At 37.0% G+C, this 27,320-nt stretch overlaps 1 protein-coding gene across 6 annotated transcripts in view; it reads right to left on the bottom strand.

Moving 5' to 3' along the window:
- The window catches only part of INPP5F (inositol polyphosphate-5-phosphatase F), a 96,745-nt gene that overhangs the window by 18,640 nt on the left and 50,785 nt on the right, over positions 1 to 27,320 (bottom strand). For 4 of the 6 annotated variants that reach the window (XM_078151024.1, XM_020988226.2, XM_020988224.2 and 1 more), the window contains 10 exons: positions 20,870 to 20,998; positions 20,248 to 20,415; positions 19,788 to 19,844; positions 13,860 to 14,058; positions 12,678 to 12,857; positions 4,996 to 5,063; positions 4,374 to 4,498; positions 3,448 to 3,525; positions 2,369 to 2,489; positions 1,593 to 1,721 (listed from right to left, as the gene is read on the bottom strand). In XM_078151024.1, coding sequence (XP_078007150.1) covers positions 1,593 to 1,721; positions 2,369 to 2,489; positions 3,448 to 3,525; positions 4,374 to 4,498; positions 4,996 to 5,063; positions 12,678 to 12,857; positions 13,860 to 14,058; positions 19,788 to 19,844; positions 20,248 to 20,355 — 1,065 coding nt within the window. In that variant the 5' untranslated portion in view covers positions 20,356 to 20,415; positions 20,870 to 20,998. Of the gene's footprint in view, positions 1 to 1,592; positions 1,722 to 2,368; positions 2,490 to 3,447; positions 3,526 to 4,373; positions 4,499 to 4,995; positions 5,064 to 12,677; positions 12,858 to 13,859; positions 14,059 to 18,703; positions 18,792 to 19,787; positions 19,845 to 20,247; positions 20,416 to 20,869; positions 20,999 to 24,975; positions 25,074 to 27,320 lie in introns of those variants that run through there. The other 2 variants (XM_020988227.2, XM_078151025.1) reach the window with 2 other exon arrangements.

A 27,320-nucleotide genomic window follows, 5' to 3' on the forward strand; every position in this document is an offset into this window, starting at 1 on the left:
AGAATGAAAATAGGGATATCAGTCAAAAGGTACAGACCAAATTAGAAGAGAGAATTAAGTTGGTGGCAGAGGAAACTGAAGGAAGAGCTGGATAAAAAGATTTCCTTTAAACCTGGTGACTGATTATATGTGAGATAAGGATTACTCTAAGGCTTTGAACAAAAGTGTGATGTTGGAAAACAGTGGGACCTTCGATAGAAATGAGGATGTTGGGAGAAGTTGGTTTGGGCGAACATAGATAAGCTCCATTTTTTTTAAACTTGAGGTGATGTTGAAGCATGTAGATGGAAATGTCTAGCAGACATTCTGAAACAGGGAAACTGTTGTTGAGGGGAGAGCTTGAGAACAGAAGTAGAGATTTGGTGAGCAATCTCCATAAAGGTGATTAATTAAAATGTTGAAAGAAGACAGGATCATGAAAGAAGGGAATATACAGAGAGAAGAAGGCTCAGGTGGAACCCTGGAGATGCTCACATTTAACAAGCACAAAAAACGAGCAAAGGAAAAGAAGAATAGTCAAGAAAGAGAGGAAGATAACCAGGATGGTATAGTGTTGTGGGAAATAATGGTAGAAATTTCAAGAACAAAGGAGTGAGCAATGCCTAATATTGAAAAGAAGTGGAAGGACAAGGAACATGAGGGTTAATAAAAGGCATCTGGAGTTGAGGATACTGAAATCCATGAAATAAGAGTCTGGTAATTAGTTACCATATGTGCAAAGAACCAGTGATTTCATCAACTGAAGAACTATGCCTTAGTAGCTAAGTCCTAGGGAGTTAGCCAAGGCATAGAGATTTCAAGGGACTTGTGCAGAGAAGTATCAGAGCCAGAATTTGAATCTAGGTCTTTCCAACCTTAAACTCAACTCTATCCACTATGATGCATTACCTTTATGTCTATGACAATGTAATTAAAAGAACCCTGGATGCGGAAGTCTGGAAGCAAAGATGTTGTTTTTGCTAAAAATTACATGTGAAACTTTAGCTGAACAAATCACTTAACCTCTCTTAAGTGCAATTACTTATCTGTCAAATGAAAGGCTTGAATTAGATGATCTTTAAAGGCCCCTTCCAGTTTTAAAGCTGAATGATCCTATGAACCTATTCTAGGTCCACTGATTTAAGATTGACATGTTGCTATTTAGTTAGCTCACCAACAAAGGTGAGAAGTAGACATTGAACTTGGGTCTCCACAGTTAACATCTTTCCCTATGCTTTGAAACAAGAAAATGTAAATGGATTTCTAATTACTTTCTTCAATTACTACAATTTTTCCCCCACGTGTCATTTCACCAAAAAGATGAAATGTTTGATGTCTGTTAAACCCTTAAAGCTCTAGGTATGTATAAATAATAACATGGGTGTTATGTGATGCAAGCAACAATACCCAAGTTCTCACAATTCGTGTAAAAATTATTGAGGTACAGTCCCTTAAGTCTGTCACTGAGTATTTTGGGATTTCCAAAGACCCTATCACATAGAAAAATTCATGCAACTTAACAAGGTTGATATTTTCAAAAGTTACTTCTAAACCAAATCCTAATAGTGGCTGGATAAATGATGGTCAAATGTATGCTACTTAAAAAAAAATACCTTTAAAGCTGCTGTTCCAGCATACTGTCTGCTTATGGAATCACCATTATTTGCCCACATTATCTGGTAGATTCGATTGCATTTCATTGGCAATGGTTGCTCAGGGGGCATCACACCTAATTTCTTTAGCTAAAATTTAAAAATATAGTAACTGATTAATGCAAAGCAATAGAATAAAGAAAACATAAAGTACATACAAAATTAAGTACTTTTAAAGAAAAGAAATAGCGTTGTCTATTGCAAGAAAAGTAACACTTGCCATGTGTCAAAGATGTATAAACAAAATATTTGGAATGGCTTCATGTAATTTTTGGCATGAAGGTCCACATAGTAATATTTCACTTCAACAAATTTAAACAGCAGAAGCAACAGAATATCAATGTGAAATGAAAAACAAATTAACTACATCACACTTTTATAAACAGTCGGCAAGTTTCAAAATGTCAAGATTTGCATCTTTGAAATTAATACTCATAAAAATGTTACTACTCAGTATAAGGATGTTCTTCCATTATAAGTTTTAACAATTTTTTCTTTTTAATCATAAGAATCATTACCTCAGTTCATAGAATTTGGAAGGAATCTTTGGACTCATCTAGTTCAAAGCCTCTGCCTTTATAAGTTAAGAAAACTGAAGGTCAAAAGATTTACATTCCTAGTCAGACATCAGTAATCAAGCCAGCATCTGAACCAAAGTCTTCTGACTTCAAGACTAGTGCTTTTTATAATGCAATTCAATTAATTAGAAAAAAATTTAATATAAAATTTAAACATACCTGCTGTTCCATGACCACTCTTGCTATAGCAGCTTGTACTACATTTGTACGATCCAAGCAGTCCATGCAATTGACTCGAAAAATCCCTTCCTGTTTACATATTACCCCTGCTTGATCAACCCTTCAAAAAACCAGAGGAGGCTATTTTAGTAACACTTAGTGTAATTTTCTGCAAATTTGTCACTTCATAGCATATTAAATGTTTCTTGAAATAAAATAGATTTCGTTCTTACTGATCAAGCTGACTGAATTTCAGGCTCACCTAAGCTCTGACTGATGAATCTCCAAAATACAAGTTCAAAGATGCATAACTTTTAACAAAAATCTGATACCTAAGCTAAGCATATGATGAATTATATCAAGATCTGACGTAACTGACTAAGGAAACTTGTCTACTGACTAGGTTTTACTCTAATTGCTTCAAGCTACGTTGGTAAGTTTGGATAGGAATTCAGTGGTTACCTAATTTCTCTACAAGTATAAGATCATCTACTTCATCAAGACCACAGCAACCTAATTTACTCCTTCCCTGAAGATGTTTAAGAAATTAAGTAGCCTTCTTTTCTTAACTTCTGTCCTGCAATCAACATGCCTTCAGGACGTGCAATCTAAATCTCCCATAAGTTAATTTTCTCTTAACGTTCTGTCAGTATTCACTTATTCCACTACTATTTATTGAGTACCCTACTATCTACAAGCCTCTGGACTAGGCAGTTCTCATAATATAGCTTGTCAGTAGTCAATGAATATCATTGACCATCATCCTTTTCATTAAAATTAAACACTGATTAAGAAGCAATACTCTAAGTCAATTTATTTTCATTAAAAAATGTTGAGACAGATCTAGACACAAAAAAAACCCAGTGAAATTTAGATGGCCTAAGCCATGTTTTTTATTCATCTAACTTATGACTTCTCCCCCAAAAGCAAAATAACTAAATTTCTAGGAACACACAAGAAAATGATGAGACTTGGGAGACCAAATAAATTCTCAGCAAGTTAATTTAGTGTTTATTGGCAGCAAAAGGCATAAATATCAGAATCTTGCAAAAATGTTAGTTTTGTTAAATATTACCTACCAACACCACTTCATATCCAGAATAATGTCATGAATGGCATCCGTTAGGGTCTGAACATTCTCAAATTTCATTCCTCGGCTAAAACACATTGAAAAATGGTATATTTTAAAATCTGGTAAGTTTTTTAAAGATAAAAATGATGGTATGAAATACGTACAGTATAATATATACGTAACAGAAATAAATTACATAAACATTTGAAGCCAATTTGTATGGTTCAATGAAGTACAGACTCTAAGCCCATGAAGTACAACATTAAAACAGTTAAGTTGGGTAATTTATCATATTGTTACTGGCCCAACACCACCTCATTAACTGTATAAATGATCTTAGCTAGAGCCAGAGCTATGGAGTAGGACTACTATATATATAATAGTATAAAACTGAAGTCAAATTTAGAACTATTAAGTATCCTGTTTTGCATAGTTTTTTCAAAGCAAATGGATGTGAGTTTTATTCTTGGTTAGAAGTGTTCAGAATAGGCAGCACAGGCTGATTTTGTAAAGAAAGGAATTAAAAGGAACTTTTCCCACAAGTGCAAAGGATAGGACAGAAAGGGAAAATACACACACACACACACACACACACACACACACACACACACACATACCTCTCCAAACCTTTTTAAGGCAAAAAGAAAACACAAATATAGAGTAAAAAGGACAAATGATTCAAAAAATTAATCAAAACTATGTTTACATGGAAATCAAATATAAAAAAATTTGTTTGTTTTAAGGCTAAGAAGAAATATGATTTCCCATTAAACAGAAGTACCTCAGGTTGGAAACTGGAAAGGACCTTGGAAATTACTTAATCCAACCATTTATTTTACAAATAAGATAACTGCAAGTTAGTAAAACTAGCTCTTATCACACAGTCACTTACATTCCAATGGCTCAAAGAACATTTCAAGGAAGTCACCTTACCAATGTTCGTGAAAGTCAAATGAAACATAAGTGAGATTTGAGTTGTTGAAAAGTAACACCTGCTTGAGGTAAGCATCTCCAATAATCTTTTCTCTTCCTGCTTGATCTACCAAATTAATGATAACCTGTCAAAGAAAGGAAAGGAGAAGGGAAAACAAGCCAAAAGTTAGATTTCACTACATCTCTGAAACTTGAGGTCATCCCTGCTGAATCATACTTTTTTTTTCATGGAAGATAGTGCAAGAATGATTTCCCCAGTTATAAATTATGAAGTTAATTCATGCTACTAACAACTTTTTTCCTACGCAATTGTAAAAATCCAGATTTATAAGAATTTGTGACTAGATTGCTTACAGTGTTCAAACCATTTGGTTGCTGGATCTATAAATAATCTTAAAAGTATATTAAGAATGTAGTTTCCGTTTCAATGTGCTTTTAGTGTTTATGTATATATATAATACACACATGAGAGATACAGACATCCCTCAATCTAGAAGTTACTTCTCTGGATAACGGATATTTTTCCTAAAAATTTTACAAATACACACTGAGAGAAACCTGCGGAGTAAAAACATTTCTAAACATGGAGGGGAAAGTGTGATAACTAGATTTCAAAGCCAACCTGTTTTTTGTAAATTTTCAATTGCTCTTCAAAATGTGCTGAGAAATATGCAACTGTTTCCTTTTCATCTACAAAAGAAAGAAGAATACAAAATTTTTTTCTTATCATGTATGTCTAAAACAGAAAGGCATTGAGAGCATGGGTGTACATATGTATGTTATGAGTGTGTATATGTAAAAACACATATTTTCCATCTTTAACTATCTACCTTGGGCTATCAGTCAACAAATATTTCTTGAACACTAATGTCACTGTGCAAGGAGCTAGGCATACAAATTCAAGCAAAAAGTCTTGACGTCAAGGAGTTTATATTCTACTAGGGGAAGACAACACATAAAAGGGAAGTGAAAGGTATATATGTCATATGGAATTAGAAGGTACTCCATGCAGGGGCATGGTAGCCAAGTTCAAAGAGTGAGAAGCAGAGCTGAGAGAGGAATGAAGGATGGTCAGCCTGTCCCCTTTCCTAAAATGGAGGCTCTGGAAGGAACCCATCAGTGGGAAAAGGGGCTACAGAAGTAGAAGGTTGCCAGGTGAGAAGGCCACAGGCACTGAGGGAACTCACAGAGTAACAAGTCAGTGATCATAGAACTTAGAGCTAGCAGGAACCTTAATACTAATAATAGACAGTCAACAGACATTTATGAAGCACCTACTATGCAGCAGACACTCTAAGCACTGGATGTACAAACAGAAGCAAAACACAAGCCCTGGCCTTAAGGAGCTCACAATCCAATGAGGGAGAAAACAAGCAAACAAATCTATACAAACAAGCTATATACAGGAAATAATTAGCAGAGGGAAGGCATCAGCATGAAGGATAGTTGGGAAAAGTTTTCTGTGCAAGGTGGAATTTTTGATGGCACTTGAAGGAAATTCAGAGAAACCAAGACATAGCGATGAGGAGGGGAATATTCCAGACACTGGGGACAGCCAGAGACAATGCTGAAAACTGAGAGACCAATGTCTTACTTGTGGAATAGCAAGGAAGTCAGTGTTACTAGACAGAAAAGTATGTGGGGAAGTCAAAGGTGTAAGAAGACTGGAAAGGTAGGTAGGAGTGCACTAGGTTATTATGGGCTTTGAAAACAGAGGACTTTGTATTTGATCCTGGACGTGACAAAGAGTTACATTTATTTGGTAGGAGAGTGACATGGCCAGAGCTGGACTTCAGGAAAATCACACCAGTAGCTGAATGAAGAATATATTGGAGTGAAGACTAGAGGCAGGCAGACCCACCAGCAGGCTACTGCAATAGTCCAGGCATGAGGCAATGAGAGCCTAAGCCTGAGTGATGGCAGTGTTAAAGGAGAGAAGGGGCTGTTTGAGGGATGCTGGCAAGACTGGATGTGAGGGGTGAAGGATAGGGAGGAGCAGAGGATAACACCTAGATTGTGAGCCTGAGGGATTAGGAGGATGGTGATGTTCTTCACTGTAATAGAGAAGTTTGGAAGGCAGGATAGGTTTAGGGGGTAAAGATAATGTGTTTAGTAACATTGAGTTTAACTGGACACCCAGTTTGAGAGATCAGGAAGGTATCTGGAGATGTGAGACAGGAGATCAGCAGAGAAGTTAGGGCTGGAAAAGTAGATTTGAGACCCATCAGCATAGAGATGATCAATAAATCCACAGAAGCTGATGAGATCACTAAGTGAAATAGTACAGGAATAAAACAGGGCCTAGGACAGAGCCCTGAGTGATACCTACAGTTACTGGGTGTGACCTGGATGAGGACCCAGCAAAGGAAGCTGGAGTATGGTCAGACAGGTAGGAAAACCAGGAAGAATGGTGACTCAAAAACCTAGAGAAAAGAATATTGAGAAGAAGAGGATGGTTAACAGTACCAAAGATTGCAGAGAGGTCTGGAAGAATGAGGACTGAGAAAAGGCCATTGGTTCTGATAATTAGGGGATCATCAGTACCTTTGGAGAGAGCAGTTTCAGTGCAATGGTGAGGTCAGAAACCAGGTTGTAGAAGGTTAAAAAGAGAATGAGATGAAAGGAAGTGGAGCCTGGAGGCATTGTAGACAGCTTTTATTTGGAGTTTAGCCACAAAGGGCAGAAGAGACCCAAGAGGATAGTTAATGGAGATGCGAGGATTAAGTGAGGATTTTTTGAGGATGTGGGGAGACATGGATATGTTTGCAGGTGGTAGAGAAGAAGGCAGTAGACTTGGACGGACTGAAGATACTTAAGAGTATAGATGAGGGAACAGGCAGAGAAGTGATGGAACTGCGCATGCAGAGTGGTTTGCCTTGATAAGAAGGGCCACCTCTTCATGTGAGACAAGGGTGAAGGAGGAGATAAGTGACAGAGGGCATCTAAGTGATATAAGATGAAGAGGAGGGCCTCAACTGTTCTATAAAATATGAGGAAAGGTTCTCAGCTGAGAGGGGAGAAGAGCCAAGGGACATGAAGAGATGTGAAAAAGTTTAGAAGATCCACTGTGGAAAGTAGGACAGTGAGTTAATAAGGGATGTGCAGAAGGATTACCTAGCAATAGTGAGAACCCCACTGAAGTTGGGTAACAAATGTATAGTATACCAGTCATGATGGTTGTGTGATTTTTTTCTATCTTTGTTCAGCAGTATGTGTATAGGAGTAAGGTTAGGCGATGGTAGGGACAATCCAGGACTAAGGGTTGGCAGGGTACTCTCAGTGATATGACAAAGGGGCCAGGGACTCAAGAGAAGGGGACAGTGTAGATTTTAACTGGTTCATCGAGTGATCAAGATGAGGAAAAGAAGAAAGAGTGCCTAGTGCAGTGGTGCTGGCCTAGGAGAGAACTGAGGAATTAAGAGGTTGGAGGTCACATAATGTAGACAAAGAGTAGCGTTTGCTATGGGAAGGCAGAGGGAGAGGTGGAAAGCTTACAGAATATTGTCAGATAAAGGGACTTCAGAGTTTTTAAATATGGAGATAGTACATTTGAGGGTAAAAGCAAGATCAAAGGTAAGAGTATCTATGTGAGGCTGAGGTGGGGTAGAGAAGTAGGATCCTGGGAAGTGAGTAAGCTGAGGGACTGAATGGCTAGTGCTTCAGAGTGTCAATATGTATACTGAAGTCCCTAATCTAAGAGGAGTTGAAGAAAGATTATGTGCAAGGTACTGAGCTTATTGAGAAAGGAAGGAGAAATTCTTGGAGGTTTACAGACAATAGCTACCAGAATTCTGACTGGGTAGAAAATGTGGAATGTATGTACCTCAAAGGAGGAGAGGTTACTAAGAGATGGAGATGGAGGAGAACCTGGAAGAGGCAATGGGGAGGAAGAAATATTCCAACTCCCCTCCCCTAACTAGCAAGTCAAAGAGAATGAGTGCAAGTGCAAACAGTACTGGAAAGAGGGGCAAAGGAGTCTGTCGTTAAGGAGAATCAGGTCTTGGTGATTGCTAAAAGATGGGAAAAGTGGGAGAGGAAAAGCTTTAAGATGAAGGCCCAAGTTTGTTGCCTATGGAACAGGCCTTCCAAGGGCACAGTGGAAGAGGTGGTTAGCATCTGGTTGGGATCTGGAAGTAGGAGAGTTGAGGGGAATGGAAGTAAGGAACTGAGAAGTGGGTGTTGTGGAATGGGGTTTTGGATGATAACTTACAAGGACTGAGCATCATTGGCATGTATGGGATACAACCAGGTGTGAGTATCTTAATCATTCAGTGGAAGGTGACAATCCTCTTCCCAAAAGAGGCTGGAGATCAGGCATGAGACATGCCCATGAGGAGATGGAATACCACAGTCAGAAGGCCTTCATTTGTCCTTTCATCTTCCTTTGAAAGTAGGAAGATGAGGTAAGAGACACACAAGAGGAGATGAAAGCTGAACCTGCACAGCAGGGGATAAAAGTGCTGCTCCCAGCAGCCCTTCACCTTTCTCTGCCATCAGTGGATAGGCCCAGCAGGAAATGGAAGTTCTGTGGCCATAAAGACCAGCCGGACTCGATAGGAGGTGGAAGTCTTCAGGCGCAGGGTGATAGAAGACCTGGATCCATGCCACCTTCCCACAGTAGAAGACAGAAGGTATGGTTAGACAGAAAGAGGTTGTAGAAGGCTAGAGAAGGGGGCGGGGAGGGGGTGGGTAATGCAAGTCCAAGCGGTGGGAGATGGAAGCCCTGTGAAGTCTTCCCTCAGGAGGCAGAAGGTACAGTCAGAAGGAAGATCAGGCCTTAACCTTGCTTCTTCATAGGAAGGTGGAGCTCGTATTTATATAGCACTATAAGGTTTCCAAAGTGCTTTAAAAATGCTGTCTCATTGTATCTTCGCAATTACTCCTCAGTGGTAGGCACTATTATTCTCATTCTAGAGATGAGAAAACTGAGAAATTAAGTGATTTGCCTAGGGTCACATAGTTGGTGTCTGAGGCTAGATTTGAACTCAGGTCCAGGTCCTAACTCAAAGTTCAATGTTCTATCCACTGCAACACCTAGCTCCCCAGTCCAACCTCTTCATTTTCACATACAGAAACTGAGGCTTCAGGACATCAAGTACCTTAACTAAAGTTGTACAGGTACTAAGTTGAAAAACCAAGATTTTAACCCTATTCTTCTGACTCCAAATCCAGTACATTTTACAGCACTATTATACAGCACAAACACTTTAGAAAGACCTTATAAAGTGTAATTTTAAAAATCAACCTGGATAAAATGGATAGAGTACTTTCAGGACTTGGAATCAGGCAAACCTGGGTTCAAATACTGTCTCTGATACTTATTAATTGTATTACCCTGAGCAAATCATTTAACCTTTAAATGGTTCAGTTTCCTCAGCTATGAGAAAGTTGGACTCAGTTGCTTCTATGATCCCTTCCAATTCTAAAAAATCTCTGATCGTATGATAATCAAAACTGTTTAATGAAATAGTGAACTAACTGAATAATTCTACATTTTAAGAGCTTAATTTACTGAATTAAAAAAAAACTACATGACTGTACAAAGTGTGAAAGGATACTGAATGCAAAAAAGCAAAAATTTTCATGAAGAGAGATTCTAATAAAATTATAAGTAAATGAAATTCTTATTCAATTATCTGCCTACATAGTAAATAACTAATGAAGAACTAGGATCTCCAACAAAGGCAGTATTGGGTTACATGAGCATGTGCCCCATCCAAGAACCAAAAGAGCTCTCAATAGGACCAGGCTCCTCTTCAGCATTCCAGCCATTGTGTGATGAGGTCTTGGCCACTACAAAATTACTGTGAAACAAAATAACATTGTTATCCTTCCTTTAAAAAAAAAACAAAACAAGTATGCCCAGTCAAGCAAAACTAATTCCCTTATTTGCCATATCCCCCCCAAAAAAATCTATGCCTTATCCTGCACTCTGAGTCCACCATCTTTACATCAGGAGGTAGATGGCAAGCTTTGTCTGTGGTCCTCTGGTATTATGGAGAGACACTGCAATGAATGAGCTCATAGGGCTTCAGAGTTATTTTGTTTTTACTTCTGCAGTGACAGTTGCAGGATTAGGAGAAAAGGAGTCAGATGATGCTAAGAATCACAATTTTTAGGCTGTCTATTAATAAAAGCAGTACTCTGAATATGAGATCCTTGTCGATGACGATGAATAAACCAATATGCTATTAATGGGAAATAATTCCTAGCAATATAGATATTTTCACTTTAAATAAAACCAGAAGAAACAAAGACTTTGCAGTTAAATGGAAAGCTGAAGACTTGTGACTCAGGGATTTGTAACACTAAATTTCATAGCAGTCTTGATTTGGTGGACTATCAGGTTCTTTTAGGTTCAGAACTTTACCAAAGCATGTAAGAATCACCATGCTAGAAATCCCTTTACTTCCTTAAGTAAGCTTACACAGGCTATCTTGGTTTTTTGTTTTTGTTTTTATTTTTTTGGTGAGGCAACTGGGATTAAGTGACTCACCCAAAGTCACACAGCTAGTGAATGCCATGTGTCTGAGGCCAGATTTGAGCTCAGGTCCTCCTGATTCCAGGGCTTGGTGCTCTATCCACTGCACCACCAAGCTGCCCCCTCTCTTGGCTTTTCAGCATGTGACAGATCTGGATTCTAAACCTAACTGGATCCCTGGGTTCCAATTCTGCACTTTCGCTGTGTGACTAAGAACACAATGTGGTATAGGAGAAAGAAGACTGGATTCATCTGAAGTTAAAGGACCTAGATTTCAATCCTGCTCTGCATTTACCAGCAAGTGCAACATTCAGCAAAGCTGGTAACATCTCTGGGCCTCAGTTTGAGGAGGCTGGACTATAACCTATAAGATTCCTTCCAGTTCTAAATCTACGATTCTATTACCTCAACAGAGACAACAGAGAAATTTTCTTGATAATCCTTCAAGTGAGAAATGAAACAGAAAGATGTATCCTTGCTAAATGTTTTCACCAGTTAAGAAGGATTTTCAGCACAGAGGCCAAATGGAAGAGGGACCCCCTAGAGATGATGAGGTTTTCCAGATGCCCTTATTGGTAGATATCATTATGCCAACTGAATCAAGCCTCAGTACATTGTATGGCATCCGGAATGAAATCCATAAACACTCAAAAGTTCTCAACTATCCACAAAAGGGGAAAAAAATAAGTAAATGAATTAAAACTGTCCAGTCTAAGATGTGAAGTAGAAGAAAATTCACAAAGAGTTTAGTCTTAAGATACTATGTCTTGAACAGAAAATGAAGATAATAAACTTAGCTCAGAATTAAAATGGACAAAAAGAGCTGGCTGGATTGCATTTGGAAAATGACTCCAAACCTCTCCTTGAAACAAAACCCTTATGTTTCTAACATTAACTACTGGTGCTCCGTGGCTGTGAATAATGGAATACCAGTAAAGAACCAAAATTGCAGGTAATCCAAAGGCAATGGAGAGATGTATGGTAATTATAATTAGATTGCACAGAATTACTAATGAGAAGCTCTGTGTTGAATGTGTCCTACAAGAGATGTATGACTGGAAAAAGGAATGGGTCAGTCAAGAAGAAAAAAGAACAACAAAATGGCACTAGCATTTTGCTCGTATCCTCAGAATATTAACACCTCAAGGAAAGCCCCTAGCACACTGGGTAGACTTCCATGGAGACTTATGGGAGGAAATGGACAAAAGTTGAACCAAATTAGAAACCATAGATAGTTTGTCATCTATACCAGCAGAAGGAGTACCATATCTCAGAGCCACTGAAGTACTGAAAATAATAGTGAAAAAATTTAAGGTTTTGTGTGTATGTGTCTGTGTGTTCATGTCTGTGTGCACCAGCAATTTTACTATAAAGTTAAAATAGAACAACTAACTTCAGATGTTCAAAATGAAAAATCTGTCTTTGTTCAACTTTAAATATAGCCTACTTTGGTAGGTGTTACCATTTAAAAATATTTCTTAATGATATAAATATTGTTTATATTTACCTTTTATACACTTAAGTATCCAATTAATCCATCCTTCAAGTTAAACAGCAATTTAAGGTCACCACAAAAAGCTCTCCATTTTGTGCATGCTTCAACTAATTGTTATTTAGGAATTTAAGTGAAAAGATTAACACATTCAAACCTGTGATTATCCTTTTGATATAGAACACACCATACACTGCCTACCTACACAATGTGACCTAATGCAATGACTTTCTTGTTTAATTCAGTAATCTGAAAAATCAAATACCACTTTTAAAAAATACACTTTTAAATAATATTGTTGACAGATCACGTAGATAATTGGCCCACTTACTTTTGTCTAGCCGTGGTCTTGGATTGTACCGATACCCAACCTGGCTCCAAAAAACAGGAACAGAGCCTCGTGTCTGAATAAATGATAGTGTGTGATTATGAACATGAATTAACTGCTCAGTCTCTACATAATTTGCAACATTTCCATTTTTATCAACTCCTCTTCGTTTGTACCGCATCCCTGTGAGATGACAAAAAAAGGAAAAAAATAAATATTTTAAACAATTTGTTACATGGAGGTTATTCAGCTTCATTCAAGCATTCCTCTAATGCGGGGGTTCTGGCCTTTTTTGTGTCACAGTTCCCTGTGATATTCTGGAGAAGCTCCTTCTCAGAATTTCTCTGAAAATAAACACAGATCCACAGACCTTATGTTAAGAACTCCTACTCTAACCCACCTTCTCCCTCTCGCTATAGTTTTAATGACACTTTGGACATCACCATAGGGCTCCTCTTCTAGAATTACAATCAGATTATCCAAAAATACACCTGAAAGGCAAATTCAGTTTTCTCTTGTTTTTGTTTTTTAATATTAGGGGGTACTAGGTTCCTCCTTAAATTTCTTATTTCATTTCTTTGCACCTATCACATTCTTTTTGCAGACCTGCATGCATATGCATATAAGGGTGTTAAGGACCGTTTTGCTAGCTTTATATCCCAAGAACCTGGCACAGTACCTTACACATAGTAAGCACTTAAGCAAGCAACCATTTGTTGAGGTTCTATGATCAAAGCAAAACTGACTGCTTAGAAGCACTAGCATTTGTTTTGCAAATCCATACTAACTTACTTTACTGCAGTTTACTTATTTGCTTATCTGCAAATGATAAAATCATATCTTTTAACTTACTATTATAAAATTTTTATTAAAAATATACCTTCCTTCCTTTCTTTTCTCTCCTTCTAATAGTCCCCTCCCACCAAACCATACTTATTCCTTAGTTTCAGTCAAATATACGGAATTGTAAGCATGTGTAAGCATCCCTTCAAATTAGACTATTTCTCTATCACAGAAAAGTTTAGCAGTGCTTTTAAGCAAAGGGATAATATTTCCAGCCTTGATGTATTAGGGAACCAATACACTGAAGATCTTCTATGCACCAGTTCTAGTCTTGTGCTTTGCTCTTTTAACTTTTTAGGATCACCCTGATATGTTTAGTAATTCAGGAGCCTTTGTGCTTACCAGCTCTATGCCTGCTTCGGCGTGAAATGAGAGCCACAAGAAATCGGGGATAAGTATCATCTACACAAGAGGACTCTTGAGGAGGAGTATCTGGGCTGCTTTTCTCCTCATCAGATGATTCATTATAGTTGACCACAAGTTCTTCAATCTGTACAAAACCTTGGATGACTGGGATGATCCAAAAATCCACTTCAGAAGTCTGCAAAAAATAAGAATATCCGATTTCTACCCTATGCAAATCAAGCTGTACTGAAATCAAAACCATATCCAGTTGTAATTGTTTTATTTTATTCTGAGTTGTTCAGCAGAAGCCTTCCATTCATACACACACACACACACACAGAGTATCTTCTATATATGCTAGGTACTGAGCATACGAAAACAAAAATGGAAAATAATCAAGAAGCTTATATTCTACTAGGAGGTACAATATGTAACCAGATAAGTAAAAACAAGATGACTTGAGGAAGACATCACTACCAACAAGAAGACTCAAAAAAAGCTTTCTATAGAAGCACACAAGCTAAGCCTTAAAGGAAGCTAATGATTCTGAGAGGCAGCAGTGAGGAAGGAGTGCATTCTAAGCAAAGACAAAATAGCAAGAGAGGAAATACCCAATTCAGACACCATTGCAGAAGCCAAATTGACAAGAACCTGGAAAGGATGGAAATGAACAGGAAATATGTCTGGAAAGAGCAGTTAGAACCATATTGTGCAAGATGTTAAACTCTAAGCTGAGGAGTTGGTATTTTACAGGCAATACAGAGTCACAGAAGATTTCTGAGTAAGGGAATATCATGGTCAGACCCATATTTTAGGAAGACTATTTGGGCAATTGTGCTGCGATTGGAACAGAAATGGAAAAAGCTAAAGGTAATGAGACTAATAGTCCAGACAGTAGGTGGTCTGGGTCTGAAATGGGGTGGTTGCCACATGAGTAGAGAGAAAAGAACAGACATAAGAGATGTGACAAGGACAGGTAGCAAACCTGATGACTGATTGGTTATGGGAGATTAGAGAGAGCAAAAAGGCAAGGGGAACAGCCAACCCCTCCACACATCCATGTGATACATGTTGAGTCTGAGATGCTGATGAGCAATCCCAGCAGAAACGTCAGACAGGCAGATGGCAATGCTGTGAAGAAAGATAAGGTTTGGATATGTAAATGTGGGAGTCATCTGAAACAGAGATTATTTAAACCAAGAGAGATAAATGTAAAAAGAAGACCCAGGACACTTACAGGTCAGGAGGTGGAGCATGTATGATGACTGCACAAAGGGAAGTAAAAAGAAACAGTCATCTGGTTGGAAGAGATCCAGGAGCTGCCAGCTTCACAAAGGCTACAAAGAATAGAGTATCCAAAAAGAGGGGCATAGTCAAGAGTGCCAAAGGCTGCAGAGGAATTAGGAAAAACTCTACTCCTCAATCATAAGGTTTTTTGTTTGGGGGGCAGGAAGGAGAAAGAGTTGGACATATTTAATTTTTTTAAAAATTCCCCTCTGGTAGGAAACTCCCTTGATCAATTCAGATCAGCAAGTGTTCTACAACTTAGTCTTAGACAGTTCTCTTAGGTCACAGAGAGGTTAAACGATTCAATTGTGGAGTGTTTTTTTCCTGTTTTTTGTGCAATTATGACAATGCTCCAGTTAAAGATAGCATTCTTCTTCTTCTTTCCTTCTCCTCCTCCAATGGGGTTAAGTGAGTTGAACTCAGGTTCTCCTGACTCCAAGGCCAGAGCTCTATCCACTGTGCCACCTAGCTGCCCCTCTATTTCTAATAGCTGATTACTGTGTAGAGAACAAGTAACTTAAAGCAAGATTTTAGAATTCTAACGTTTCCTAAAGCTTCAGTGAAATTTTGAGCCAACTCTGCAAAAATCTGTTAGTTTCACAATTTTTGAAATAAAACACACAAGTTCAATATATTCATTATTAGTTTTGAAAAGGCTTGAACTTCACCACACCTTTGAAAGAACAAAGCATGCTCTCTTACTTAAACGGTTCAAGCAGTGAACAACCAGAAATAGGACTTTTCCTTAGATAGTTAAAATGCCTAATAAGCAAATCAAAATAATCAGAAGAACTAATTGGACTTATAGGAAATTTCTCCTTAGTGGATATTGCATTGAAAACATTCAGATTTAATAACTGAGTGGAATGGATACATAATAGAGGGCAGCTAAGTGGCACAATGAACACAGTACCAGATTTGGAGTCAGAAAGACTGTAATTTAAATCCTGCTTCAGACATCTATGAATCATGTGTGACCCTAGGCAAGTCACTTAACCACTGTCTGCCTCAGTTTCATCATCTATAAAACAGGGAAAATAAAGCTCCTACCTCCTAATTGTGAGAATTAAATGAGATATTTGTAAAGTGCTTTGCAAACCTTAAAGCACTGTATAAATGCTAGTTGCTGTTAACAACAACAAAGTTCTTTGAATGTCCTCTAGAGACTTGTTCTTAAGTCTATTGTCCTTGACTCCAACCCTACTTATGATGCTCTTCGCTTGCTTCTAACATAATCCCAGTACCAGCTCTGATATTACCTCTCTACCACCACTGAGCTCATATTAAATTATATATGTGTATATGTGTATATACATATACATATAAATAAAATCATATTAAATAGCAGGAAGAACTTCAGTAAACTAGTTAGGGCAGAGTACCACGTACAAGTCATTTAAAAAGTTATCCACAATCACCGTTCTTGTCACTGCCACCGGTATTTTTCTCTTCTTAGTCTAGCCACTGACACAAACCTTTTACAATCAACAATATTACCAGATTCAACACTTGATTAAAAAACAATTCAAATGGAAACACAAAAATATCTTGCTAGCTTTTTAGCATAGGCAGTGCGGCACAGTAAAAAGAACTGCCCTCGAGTCAGAAGTCTTGGTTCAAACCCTGCCTCTGACACACACTGGTTTTATGTGTAACCCTTGGCAACTCACTCAACCTCTTGATGGCCTAAGTATAAGACATGGCAGAGAAGGTGCCAACCTGCATTGGTAGAGGGAATTTCCTTATCTGGTAGTTGTGTAATATAATAAAATCACAAGTCTAGGTCCTATCCTAGTTACCAAAATACACTAGAACCTTTTTATAATTGCATCCTCAGTATAAGTCCCCATGTTGTTTGAGAGGATAATCAGCTATATGTGATTTGACCTACACTATATCCAAATTATTGTACATAACACGGGGTGATAAATTAAGTAGATATACTGACAGAACCTAGTAATAAACAGAGTCATTCTGGAACTGGGCCTACTCTTTGACCTAACTATACCACTAGCCAGCAGACCCTCCAGGAGATTAAGCGAAGAGCAAAATGTTCTCTGTATACAAAAATACTTAGAGCAACTTTTTTGTGGTGGTCAAGAACTAGAAACTAAGGGGATGCTCATCAAGTGGGAAATAGCTAAATAAATTATAAATGTAGTGGAATACAATTGTGCTATAAGAAATGATTGAAGGGGAAAGTTTCAGAGAAACCTGTGAAGACTATAATAAATTAACTGCTGTAGAATGAAGTGAGCAGAACAAAGAGAATGATTTATATTACAACAACATTGTAAAAGTGAACAATTTTGAAATACTTAGGAACTCTGATCAACAACAAACATAATGATGAAACACGATTCTGGGATTGATGATAAGAATGCTACCCACTACTTCCTGACCAAGGAGTGGACAAAAATGTAACATGAAACACATATTTTTATATACAGGCAATATGGGAATTCGTTTTGTTTGACTATACCTACTTGTTACATAGTTTTCTTTTTCTTTTTTTTTCCCCAGGGAGGTGGAAAATGGTCAATCAAGAAGCATTTAAGTGCCTGGCACTATGCTAAGTGCTAGGGATACAAAGAAAGGCAAAACCAGTCCCTGGCTCTCAAGGAGCTCACAGTCTAATAGAGCAGAAATCCTGAAAACAACTACACATAAAGAAGATCTATACAGGATAAATTGGAGATCTCAAGGAAGGCATTAAGATTAAGGAGGACTAGGAAAAGGACTTGGAGAAGGTGGAACTTTAGCTGAGACTCGAAAGAAACCAGGGAAGCCAGGAGGGGGAGTTGAAGAAGAAAAGAATTCCGGGTCTGGGGGATAGCCGGTGAAAATACTCAGTCAGAGATGGAATGTCTCATGCAAAGAAAATTCAGGAGGCCAGTGTCACTGGATCAAAGTATTCAGGGGGAATAAAATCTATAAAGAATGGAAAGATAGAAAGAAAGAAAAAACATATGCTTGAAAAATTGGGTGGGAGAGGGTGGTAGGATTTAATTTTTTTAAAAAAGAAAACATTAAAAAATTTAAAATACATTGCTAACCAGTTGGGAATGGCACAAAAGTAAAATGAGAATACCTCCCCCTCCCAAAAAAAAAGACCAAAAAGTTTAAAACACATATAGAAAGAGTTCAATATTGACTTGATCATAACATTCAATAATTATTTCTGAAACCAAATAAACACTTCCATATTTTTCATTCCTAAAACATTTTAGCATTAATTTCATATTATTCTTTTTAGACTGAAACAAGACATCATTCATTAAGAAATTATATTTCATTAAAATAAAGCAATCTTACCTCCATCACTTAAATACTATAAAATCTCAATTAACCAAAATGGATGGAGGGATAATGACATGTTTTTGGTTAAAAGAATTTCATATTTAAGAGAATGAAAATTCCCAATCCCTTCATCCTATTCCCTCACTCTTACTGCTAAAACTGGAATGTATTTATCTAATTTTTACTTTAATGAATACGATAGGCAGTCTATAAACTTTCTTTAATAAGGATATTAATGATCTTGATGGAATTACCATAAACACTGCGGAAGCAGCATGGCATAGTAGAGAAAGCACTGGAATTGATGTCAAGAAGACCTGGGTTCACATTGTGCCCCAAGACACTTACTAGTTGTGTGACTCACTTTCAGACTGTTTTCTCAGCTGCAAAAGGGCATAATAATAGCATTTACTCCTCAGGGTTGTTGTAAGAATGAAATGAGATAATATATGCAATTGGCTCTGCAAACATTAAGGTGCCATGTTAGCTATTATTATTATTATTATTATTATTATTATTATTATTATTATTACTACTACTACTACTACAGATGTTAAAGGGATAGGAAAACTGGCTGTATGTGGACAGATACATCATATATGTCCAAAGGAAACATTCTGGAATTTACTGGATACTGCTGAAGTAGGGGTTTAAGTTTTTGATCAACTTAGGTATAAGAAAAGTTTGCATGAAATCTAAGAAACATATCAAGAAAAGATAATCTGAGATTTATGATTATTCCAGGAAATCAATTGTATCTTTTATTCTATATTACTTATTACTGTATATCATTTACTTTTCTCATCTGGATTCTGATTTCATAATAATGATTTAAACCAATAAAAACTAAATCTGCACAACAGTAAGAAGCTGTTTTCCCTTCTTTGGAAGTTCACCATTGTCATACAGTTCCAAGGCATTCTTTTTCAGGTTTTAGACAGAACATGAGGAAAAGAATAGAAGCACTGATCTAGAAGGGACCTTTTCAAAAGAGCATGTGATCCAGCTACATGCTTTCCCTTACAGAAGAAAAACCAGGCTCAGCATTTCTACTTTACACAAAACAATAAATATTTTTTCCAACAACTGTGTGATCCCTTATCCCACACAGCTAACAAATATTCATATTACATCAGCTCCTCTGATTCCATGCCATGAGGACTGTTATAGATATATTATAGCAAAGTCTTCTTGCTATTTTCACAATCAAACATTTTGAGAGCATCCGAGAGTACTTCAAGAGGTACAATGGTAGCACGATAAAGAGGACCCCCCAAAAAAGTTTTTCCACATTAGTTCTAGGAATAACACAGCCTTTTTTAGGAGATAATTACTCACACCAATCTCGATTAGATCTTTTATCATGTATCTATTCCAAAAAAATCTCTCATCAACCTGGAAAAAGCACAAAGGAAAAAAAGTTCAAGGATCGCTTATCTTCAGTTTCTAGTACAAAGATAAGACAACTTCACAAAGCTGATATAATTTTAACATAATCAAAATATGATATAAATACAATCAAAATAGCTGATACGATTTTAAAATATATCATTGGTATAATGGAAAGAACTCTAGAAGTAGAATCAGGAAAGATCTGGTTCCAAATTCCAACTCTGTTCATGACTAGCTGTGTGAATGTGTATACACAAGGATACTGTTACTTGTGGTACACAGCTCACAGTGTACTTATTAGGATCCATTAAGATACCATATAGAAAAATTCTGTAAACCTTCAGGCACTATACAATATCAATTATTATTATTGTTGTTGTCGTTATAATCAGGAGTGGGTACTTACATTTTGCCAGAGTGGTAAGTTTTTGTTCTCACAAACACTCTGCCTTTGCACTGAGTTGGTCAAGTCATAAGTTAAACTATAATAAAAGGATTCTGAATCCATGAACATTTTGAACAGCTCTTCCAGTAATCTCCTTTCTAACTTCTCCTTCTCTTTACTTTCCTTCACCTATAAAGTAAAAGGAAGTAGAATTTAAATGCAGCATTTGTAGTTTGAAAAACAAAAAACTAGAAAAAAATAAAATAAAAGAGGCAGCCTGGCATAGGAGATGAGAGGTGGCCCTGGAACCAGAAAGACCCAAGGCCAATTACTGCCTCTGACACATACTTGCAGGGTGATCACATAACTTCTCAGTGCTCTAAACAATCCTCTAAGTCTTTATAGGTTGCAAGAAAATGTCAATCTGCATTGGAAGAGGGAAATTTCCTCATGTGGAAGTTCCCTATACCAATAAAACCAGAGGTCCAGTCCCTATTCTACTTACAGTGAAGAATTATAAAAAATTTTAAAATAACGAAAATCTATTTTTGAACACAATTTTATTACTAGATTAAATTACCTTATAATATGAATCAAATCAAAACTACTTTCAAATTCTAAACAAATTAAAGCAACTCCTTACCTTCTTTTTATTGGGAACAGATACATTTGATTTAATATGAGTAAAGGTCTTAAGTAGAAACTTTGAGTCATCAGGAGATTGTGTAATCTTCTCTGACTTGTTAATTCCAAAATGGTGCTTCTTACACAGCTGAATGATTAAAAAGAAAATTCATTACTTATGATAAATGGTTAAACCAAGTAAAGAGTAAAGTAAGAAAGATGAATGTTGATGCTTTTGCATTTTGCTTAAAGGCTAATTCAAAGCATTCAATGTTGTGTAGAGACCACATATCAATTTAAGGAAAACTGGTCTAACCTCAAAGATTTAATACCTATGCCTGCAGGCATGTATGCATTTATGTAAGTGCTTATGTACATATACACATATATAGTTCAGTAAGATTCACACGTGTTTTCAGATCTTCAGAGAACAAATAACCTCTATGTTATATAGATTTATAGATAAATAGAAACAGTATTACCTTTTGTAAGTCAAATGGGATACAGATTTTGAAATATGGCAATTACTAAACTAAAAAAAAGGAATAAACTAACTTCATTAATGAATATTTTTCAATTTCACTAGATCCATAATGTCATTAATATAGGTATTCCCTTTAGTAAAGACTACAGCCACTAGCAGTTTTATCTATTTAAAAAAAAATCACACAAATGTCTAAGTAAATTAATTCCCAGATATTTAAGCATTTCATCATCGTAAATGGAGTTTCCTATTTTTAAAAAATATTTTATTCATCCACCAGTATGGACAAGTATAAGCTCCCTTACTCCACATAGCCTATCAGTTGCCAAATAGTTATTCCTACCTTTACAACATCTCTAAGATATACTCCCTTCTCTCTACTCACACAGCTACACCTTGTTCAAGCTTGAACTCCTAGTTCAAGTTCTCATTCCATTTTACCTTGATTATTGCAAAAATCTTCTAATTTGCACCTATGTGTGTATGTATATATATACACATGTGTGTATATATTTGTATTTCTATTCATCTTGCACATACTTTTATGTGTATTCCTTGTTGTTCCCATTCTAACATAAGAAAATCATTCTGAGTAGGGATGGATTCATTTTTTGTGCTTATATCCCCAGCATCTAACATACTATCTAGTACACTGTAAGCGCTTAATAAAAACTTACTGACTGAATGATTACCCAACTCATTTGTTTCATTTTTATTACTGAGCAGCTAGATTTTGAGGATCACAGAATGTAAGCTTCTTGAGGGCAAAAGCTGTTTCATTTCTGTCTCTGTATAACTCAGCCTGCCCTGCACGTAAGCCGTTCTTTTAAAAATGCTTTTTGATGTCATCTGCACATAACTTAATGGTCCCTTTATAAGCAATGTTAGCCTTGCTATTATCTTTTTCCTGACTTACTTCAGCTGCTTGCCTTTCAAATATCATATCAAACAAAACTAGTCCAAGTGACTATTTCTAGATACCCCCTAGTTTTGTACCTGTTTTTGTTAAGGAATTCGATGTCAGTTCAAAAGAGAGTGATGCTAGAAGACAAGTAGATCACATACTTTTCATAACTATAGGTAGGAGATATATTCTTTATCAAATGAGAGATAAAGGCAATTACAAAAGATAACAAAGACGATCTTGATGATATGACAGCTAGGTGGTACAGAGCACTCTCCCTGGAATCAGGAATACTTGAGTTCAAATCCACCCTCAAACATTTATTAGCTATGTAACCCTGGGCACTTAATCTTTGTCTGCTCATCTATAAAAGGAGTATAAACAATCTATGTCACAATGTTGCACAGATCAAATGAGATAGTATTTGTAAAAAGAGCATAGCACAGTGCCTGGCACATAGTAGATGCCTGCTTGTTTGTCCTCACTCTCGAAGAGGACCCTGACATCAGGAAGGTGATGCCATGAATTGCAAGTAAATTGGATTTAAGTGAGGGAGGGCTGTTCAAAGTCACCAGCCTCACTTTCTCCTCCAGAACCATCAGGGTCCACTGAAAAGATACAGATCAGGATGACTGGAGATGGCTCTGGATGGCAAGGAAACCCTGGCCTTTTTAAAGTTAAGGTCTCAGTTTGCCTAAGGCAATGCACATTCAGTGTTTAAAGGCTAAGTAAGAAATGAAGCAAAAGAGAGCCTAGTTAGTCTACTCAAAAAAACAAAAACAAAAACAAAAAAACAAGCAAACTAGGAGGGGAAGACCTTTAGGGTTTCTGGCCAAAACAGAAACTATGCCTGCTATTTACACTCTGAACCACCAAAACCCAAAGACCAAATGAGGCTTGGGCTGGACCTATTATTGGCTAATCAGGGAGAGCCAGAATGATTTAGGTTTAAGGCATGGTTAAGTAGCTCCATTTGAATCCCAATGGACTTTATCAAAGCCTGGTTTTCCAAAACTCTATTTCAAGACATCATAAATGAAACTGTGAAAAGGGGATAATAGCACCTGCCTCAAAACAAGGATCGTCGTGAGGATAAAATGGTATAATATTTGTAAAGTCTTTAGCACAATACATAGTAGACAGTAAAATCCTTTAATCTAACCTATGACATTTGTGTAAGATCACATTCCCTTTTCCCCGAAACTGAGCCAATTCTGTATGGAACATGCTTTGCTTCTCATTATAGCTTTCATACACGCACCTCTCAGAAAGAAAAGGAGAACAAAGAAAACTATGTACTGTTAACCCTAGACCTATAGTTCTATAACCAAGATTAAGAACCAATAATTTTCCTGGTTTTAAAAAAAAACTTTACCTCAAAGATAATGTGTATTTTTATCTATGTAAAGCTAGAATTTTAAAATGGATGTCTGATGGGAAACCAAATAAGGAAAATGATGCTTGCTATCTATTAAAGCAATGGGATACAGCAAACAGGATATGCAGAAGTGGAATATAAGCCTATGAAACTTTAAAGAACTGTTCTAAACAGTGAGAACATCTGTGCTCCCATTTTGACTATCACTACAGATTCTTTATTTCAACTTAGAGAGAATAAAAATTGCAGAGGGAAAAAAAATGAAAACACACAGTCTAACAGCCCAACATAGTGGGCAAAGGGTACGCAACTAAATGATACAACTAAATATTTTCACAAGAACCATAATATAGAAATAGACTTGCTACTGCTTTAACTCTGAGGATAAATATAGTTTTGAAGATAGACAAAGATGGAAAGCAAAGCAAAGAATTGGTGAGGCACCCTGGATGAAGAAGGAAAGAAGATGGGGTCAACACCTAGCACTGCTGGATCTGCCTGCCTCAAGTCTCTCCACGCTCCAGCCCAGCTTCAACTCAATCCAACAAAGTGATCTTCTTAAAGCACAGGGCTGACCACGTCACCCCTTCAGTCAAAAAACTCTACTGGCTCCCTATCGCCTCCAGTATCAAATATTATATCTTCTGCTCAGCTTTTAAAACCCTTCATGATCTGGCCCATTCCTGCCTTTCCAGTTTTTGTACACTTCACTCCCCTCCATGTATTGTATGATCAATGGCACTGGCCTCCTTACTGTTCTTCACACAAGACACTCCAAGAATCCTTGCTGGCAGTATGTCCCCCAAGCCTAAAACACTCTCTCCCTCCACACCTCCACTTCCCAGCTTCCCTGGTTTTCTCCAGGCCTCAGCTCAAGTCCCACCTTCTGCAAGAAGCCTCTCCTAAACCTGCTTAATCTTGGTGCCTTCCCTCTGAGACTACTCCCAATGTATCCTGAATATGCTTGTTTGTGTAGTCTGCATGCTGTCCCCCCCCATTAGACTGTAAACTCCTGGAGAATAGAGACTGTGTTTTTGTCTTTACTAGTCTCCCCAGTTCTTAGCACAGTGCCTGACACACAGTAGAAACTTAATAGATGCTAGCTGATACAAAGAAAAAAGAGAACTCCAAAGGTGTAGTAGAGTAACTTCCATAGTTAAGGCTTTCTTATAGATCAGGGTGGTTAATGTATGTGTAAGCACCAAAAATAAAATAAAGAGAATAAAAGCAAGATTAGTAGAGGGAAAAAAGGAATCAAACTAATCAATTTATAATATTACAGCTTACTGAATTTTAAATTAAATGTCTAGCTACAACTTGGCATGGTTAACAGAAGGCCTCCCCAGGAGTCAGGATCACCTGTGTTCTGACCCTGCCTCTGATCCACCCTCATCCTGGAGCCCTGGGCATTCTGCTCAACTTCCCAGTATCCCAGAAGCTCTTGAAGACTATATAAAGTACAGAAAAGTGGCCACTCTACATTGGCAAGGAGAATTTCCTCATCAGGTGCTCCTTAAACTGATGAAATCATGGGTCTGCAGAAAACAAAAATTAGATTGATATAATTTCTTTCCTCAAAAGCACTCAAGTCATCATAATTACTGGTCATTACATTATTGGTCAAGTCATTACAAAGAACATAGACTCAAGAATATGAAAGTGAGATATCCTTGGAACATTTCTAAGAGACCCTTCAAACTGTGTCATGAAAACATTGGACTGAATAGCCCCGTGTGAGGATTACTTAAATTATTGGTTTTATAGTACACATGCTTTCAACAATGTCTCCATGGAAATCTGGAAGAAGATATCAAAGATTTAAATTTTGATATTATAAAATAATTGATCCTTGATTACTTGGGGGTTCATTATCCAATCCATTAGCTTCTTTTCTTAAGCATCGCTACAAAGCATAGTGGGGGGTGGGGAGTCACAAGGCTGAAACTAAAATCTGTCTATTTTTAAATCATTAAAATGTCTTTTAAAGTGATCTGGTTAGAAAGGGTATAAAGTTACTTATTAAAATGGGAACTGGAGATATTTAGTTTATCTGTGTTACTCTTTGTCCTCTATTAGTATGGATAAGTAAGAGTTATCTGTGGTAGCTTCTTAAACTCCATTAACAAATACCATAATCTTCAGAAGCCTGATAACACTATACACTGTAAAGGATACTGAATAGAGTTGCTTGGAAAAAAAATACTTTCTAATCTATACTTGAAAACAATATCTTTTCCACATAACTAGCTGGGAGATGGCAACCAAGTACCTTCCTCCTTAAGAAAAAAAACAAAAGGAATATTCAAACCTTTTACAATATTTGTTTTGGAAATTTTTAAAAATTTACTTATAACAAATTTTTGTCTTGCCTTGTGCTCTGAATAATAGTCAGATGGGAGGCTCAAAAAGTGTCAGGTTTGTGGCTAGTAAGTTGTCAAGAAACCTGACAAAGAAGGTAAAAGTCAAAGCTTACAAGCTTTTCCTGGTAAAGAGCTACTTTTAAAGCCTCCAAACAGTGGGATGCTGAAAAAGTCACAGTCACTCACTGGAGAGTAGAGAGGGAGCAGTTCAACACTTCTCAATTCCATTTCACCCTTCCTAGGACCTCCCATGCACTTCAGAGGAAACCGTGACTATAACAATGAAGGACACTCCCTTCCCCCAGGAAAAATAGAATGAAGGACGTCAGCATTAGCAGACCTGAAGAATGATTTATTAAAGCTCTGAGATGCATTCAGAAGTTATCATTTACCAGTGGTGGAAGACAACGACAGGATTGGGTCTCAACCCCAGAATATTCAAGGTCAAGCCATATTTTCAGGTCAGAATCCCAAACTCTGGTGTTTCCTTCCAGAGACCCTTCAACTAAAGATAAAAAATTCAAGCTGTGTCATGAGAACACTGGATTGAATAGCCATGTCTTATGATTACTTAGGTTATTTGCTTTATGGTCAGTAACACCAAATCCTGGTAACACAGAAGAATAAGAAATAAATGTTTTGTTTCCATTCCAGTTGTTAACAGTAGAAACAGAGGCCCTCTTAGGTTGCTCCCATTTAAATTAAATTTGTTTTATTAATAAGATACTGAAGACTTTTGAACTGAGCCTGAAATATGTAAGCTTTATCAAGCTTGGTTTGTTTCTTAACTTCTTTTATAAAGTTAGTTCCGTTCCCAACTCACACTTTAGAAACTACTCTTTTCCTCCATCAATGCAAATCGAAATCCATTCATGCCTTGTATCTACCCAAAATGTTAGAGGATAAAGTTTTCCAGCTGTTATCTTACAGTTAGTTCCTAGATGAGTGCCCTTACATAATTTAATTGAATACAGTTCATCACTGGAAACATATTATATACTACTTACAACCACCACACACTTCTCCACTGTCTTTTGGGCCATCTTCAATTAAGATTTTTCAGAAATTGTTGTGTTTAGTATTCACAACTATATAGTATTGCAAAAGAGACTACTGTATCATAGGGAACAGTTTGCATAATTTCCCAAACAAAATCCAGACAGCCCTCTTGCTCATATTCAATTCTAGACCCACCTTACTGCATAGAAACAACTGTTTCTTAGTATAGGAACTAAGAAAATAAATAAATGGACTGACAATTCAGTTGCATGTTATAAGCTAGACAATTATAATTTTTTATGATTTCCCCCCCTATGGATTGTTATGCTGCTCTCTTTTCAATGA

The sequence above is a fragment of the Phascolarctos cinereus genome, unplaced genomic scaffold (genome assembly GCF_003287225.1).
Source record: "Phascolarctos cinereus isolate Bilbo 61053 unplaced genomic scaffold, phaCin_HiC Scaffold_3;HRSCAF=262, whole genome shotgun sequence".
Classification (NCBI taxonomy): domain Eukaryota; kingdom Metazoa; phylum Chordata; class Mammalia; order Diprotodontia; family Phascolarctidae; genus Phascolarctos; species Phascolarctos cinereus.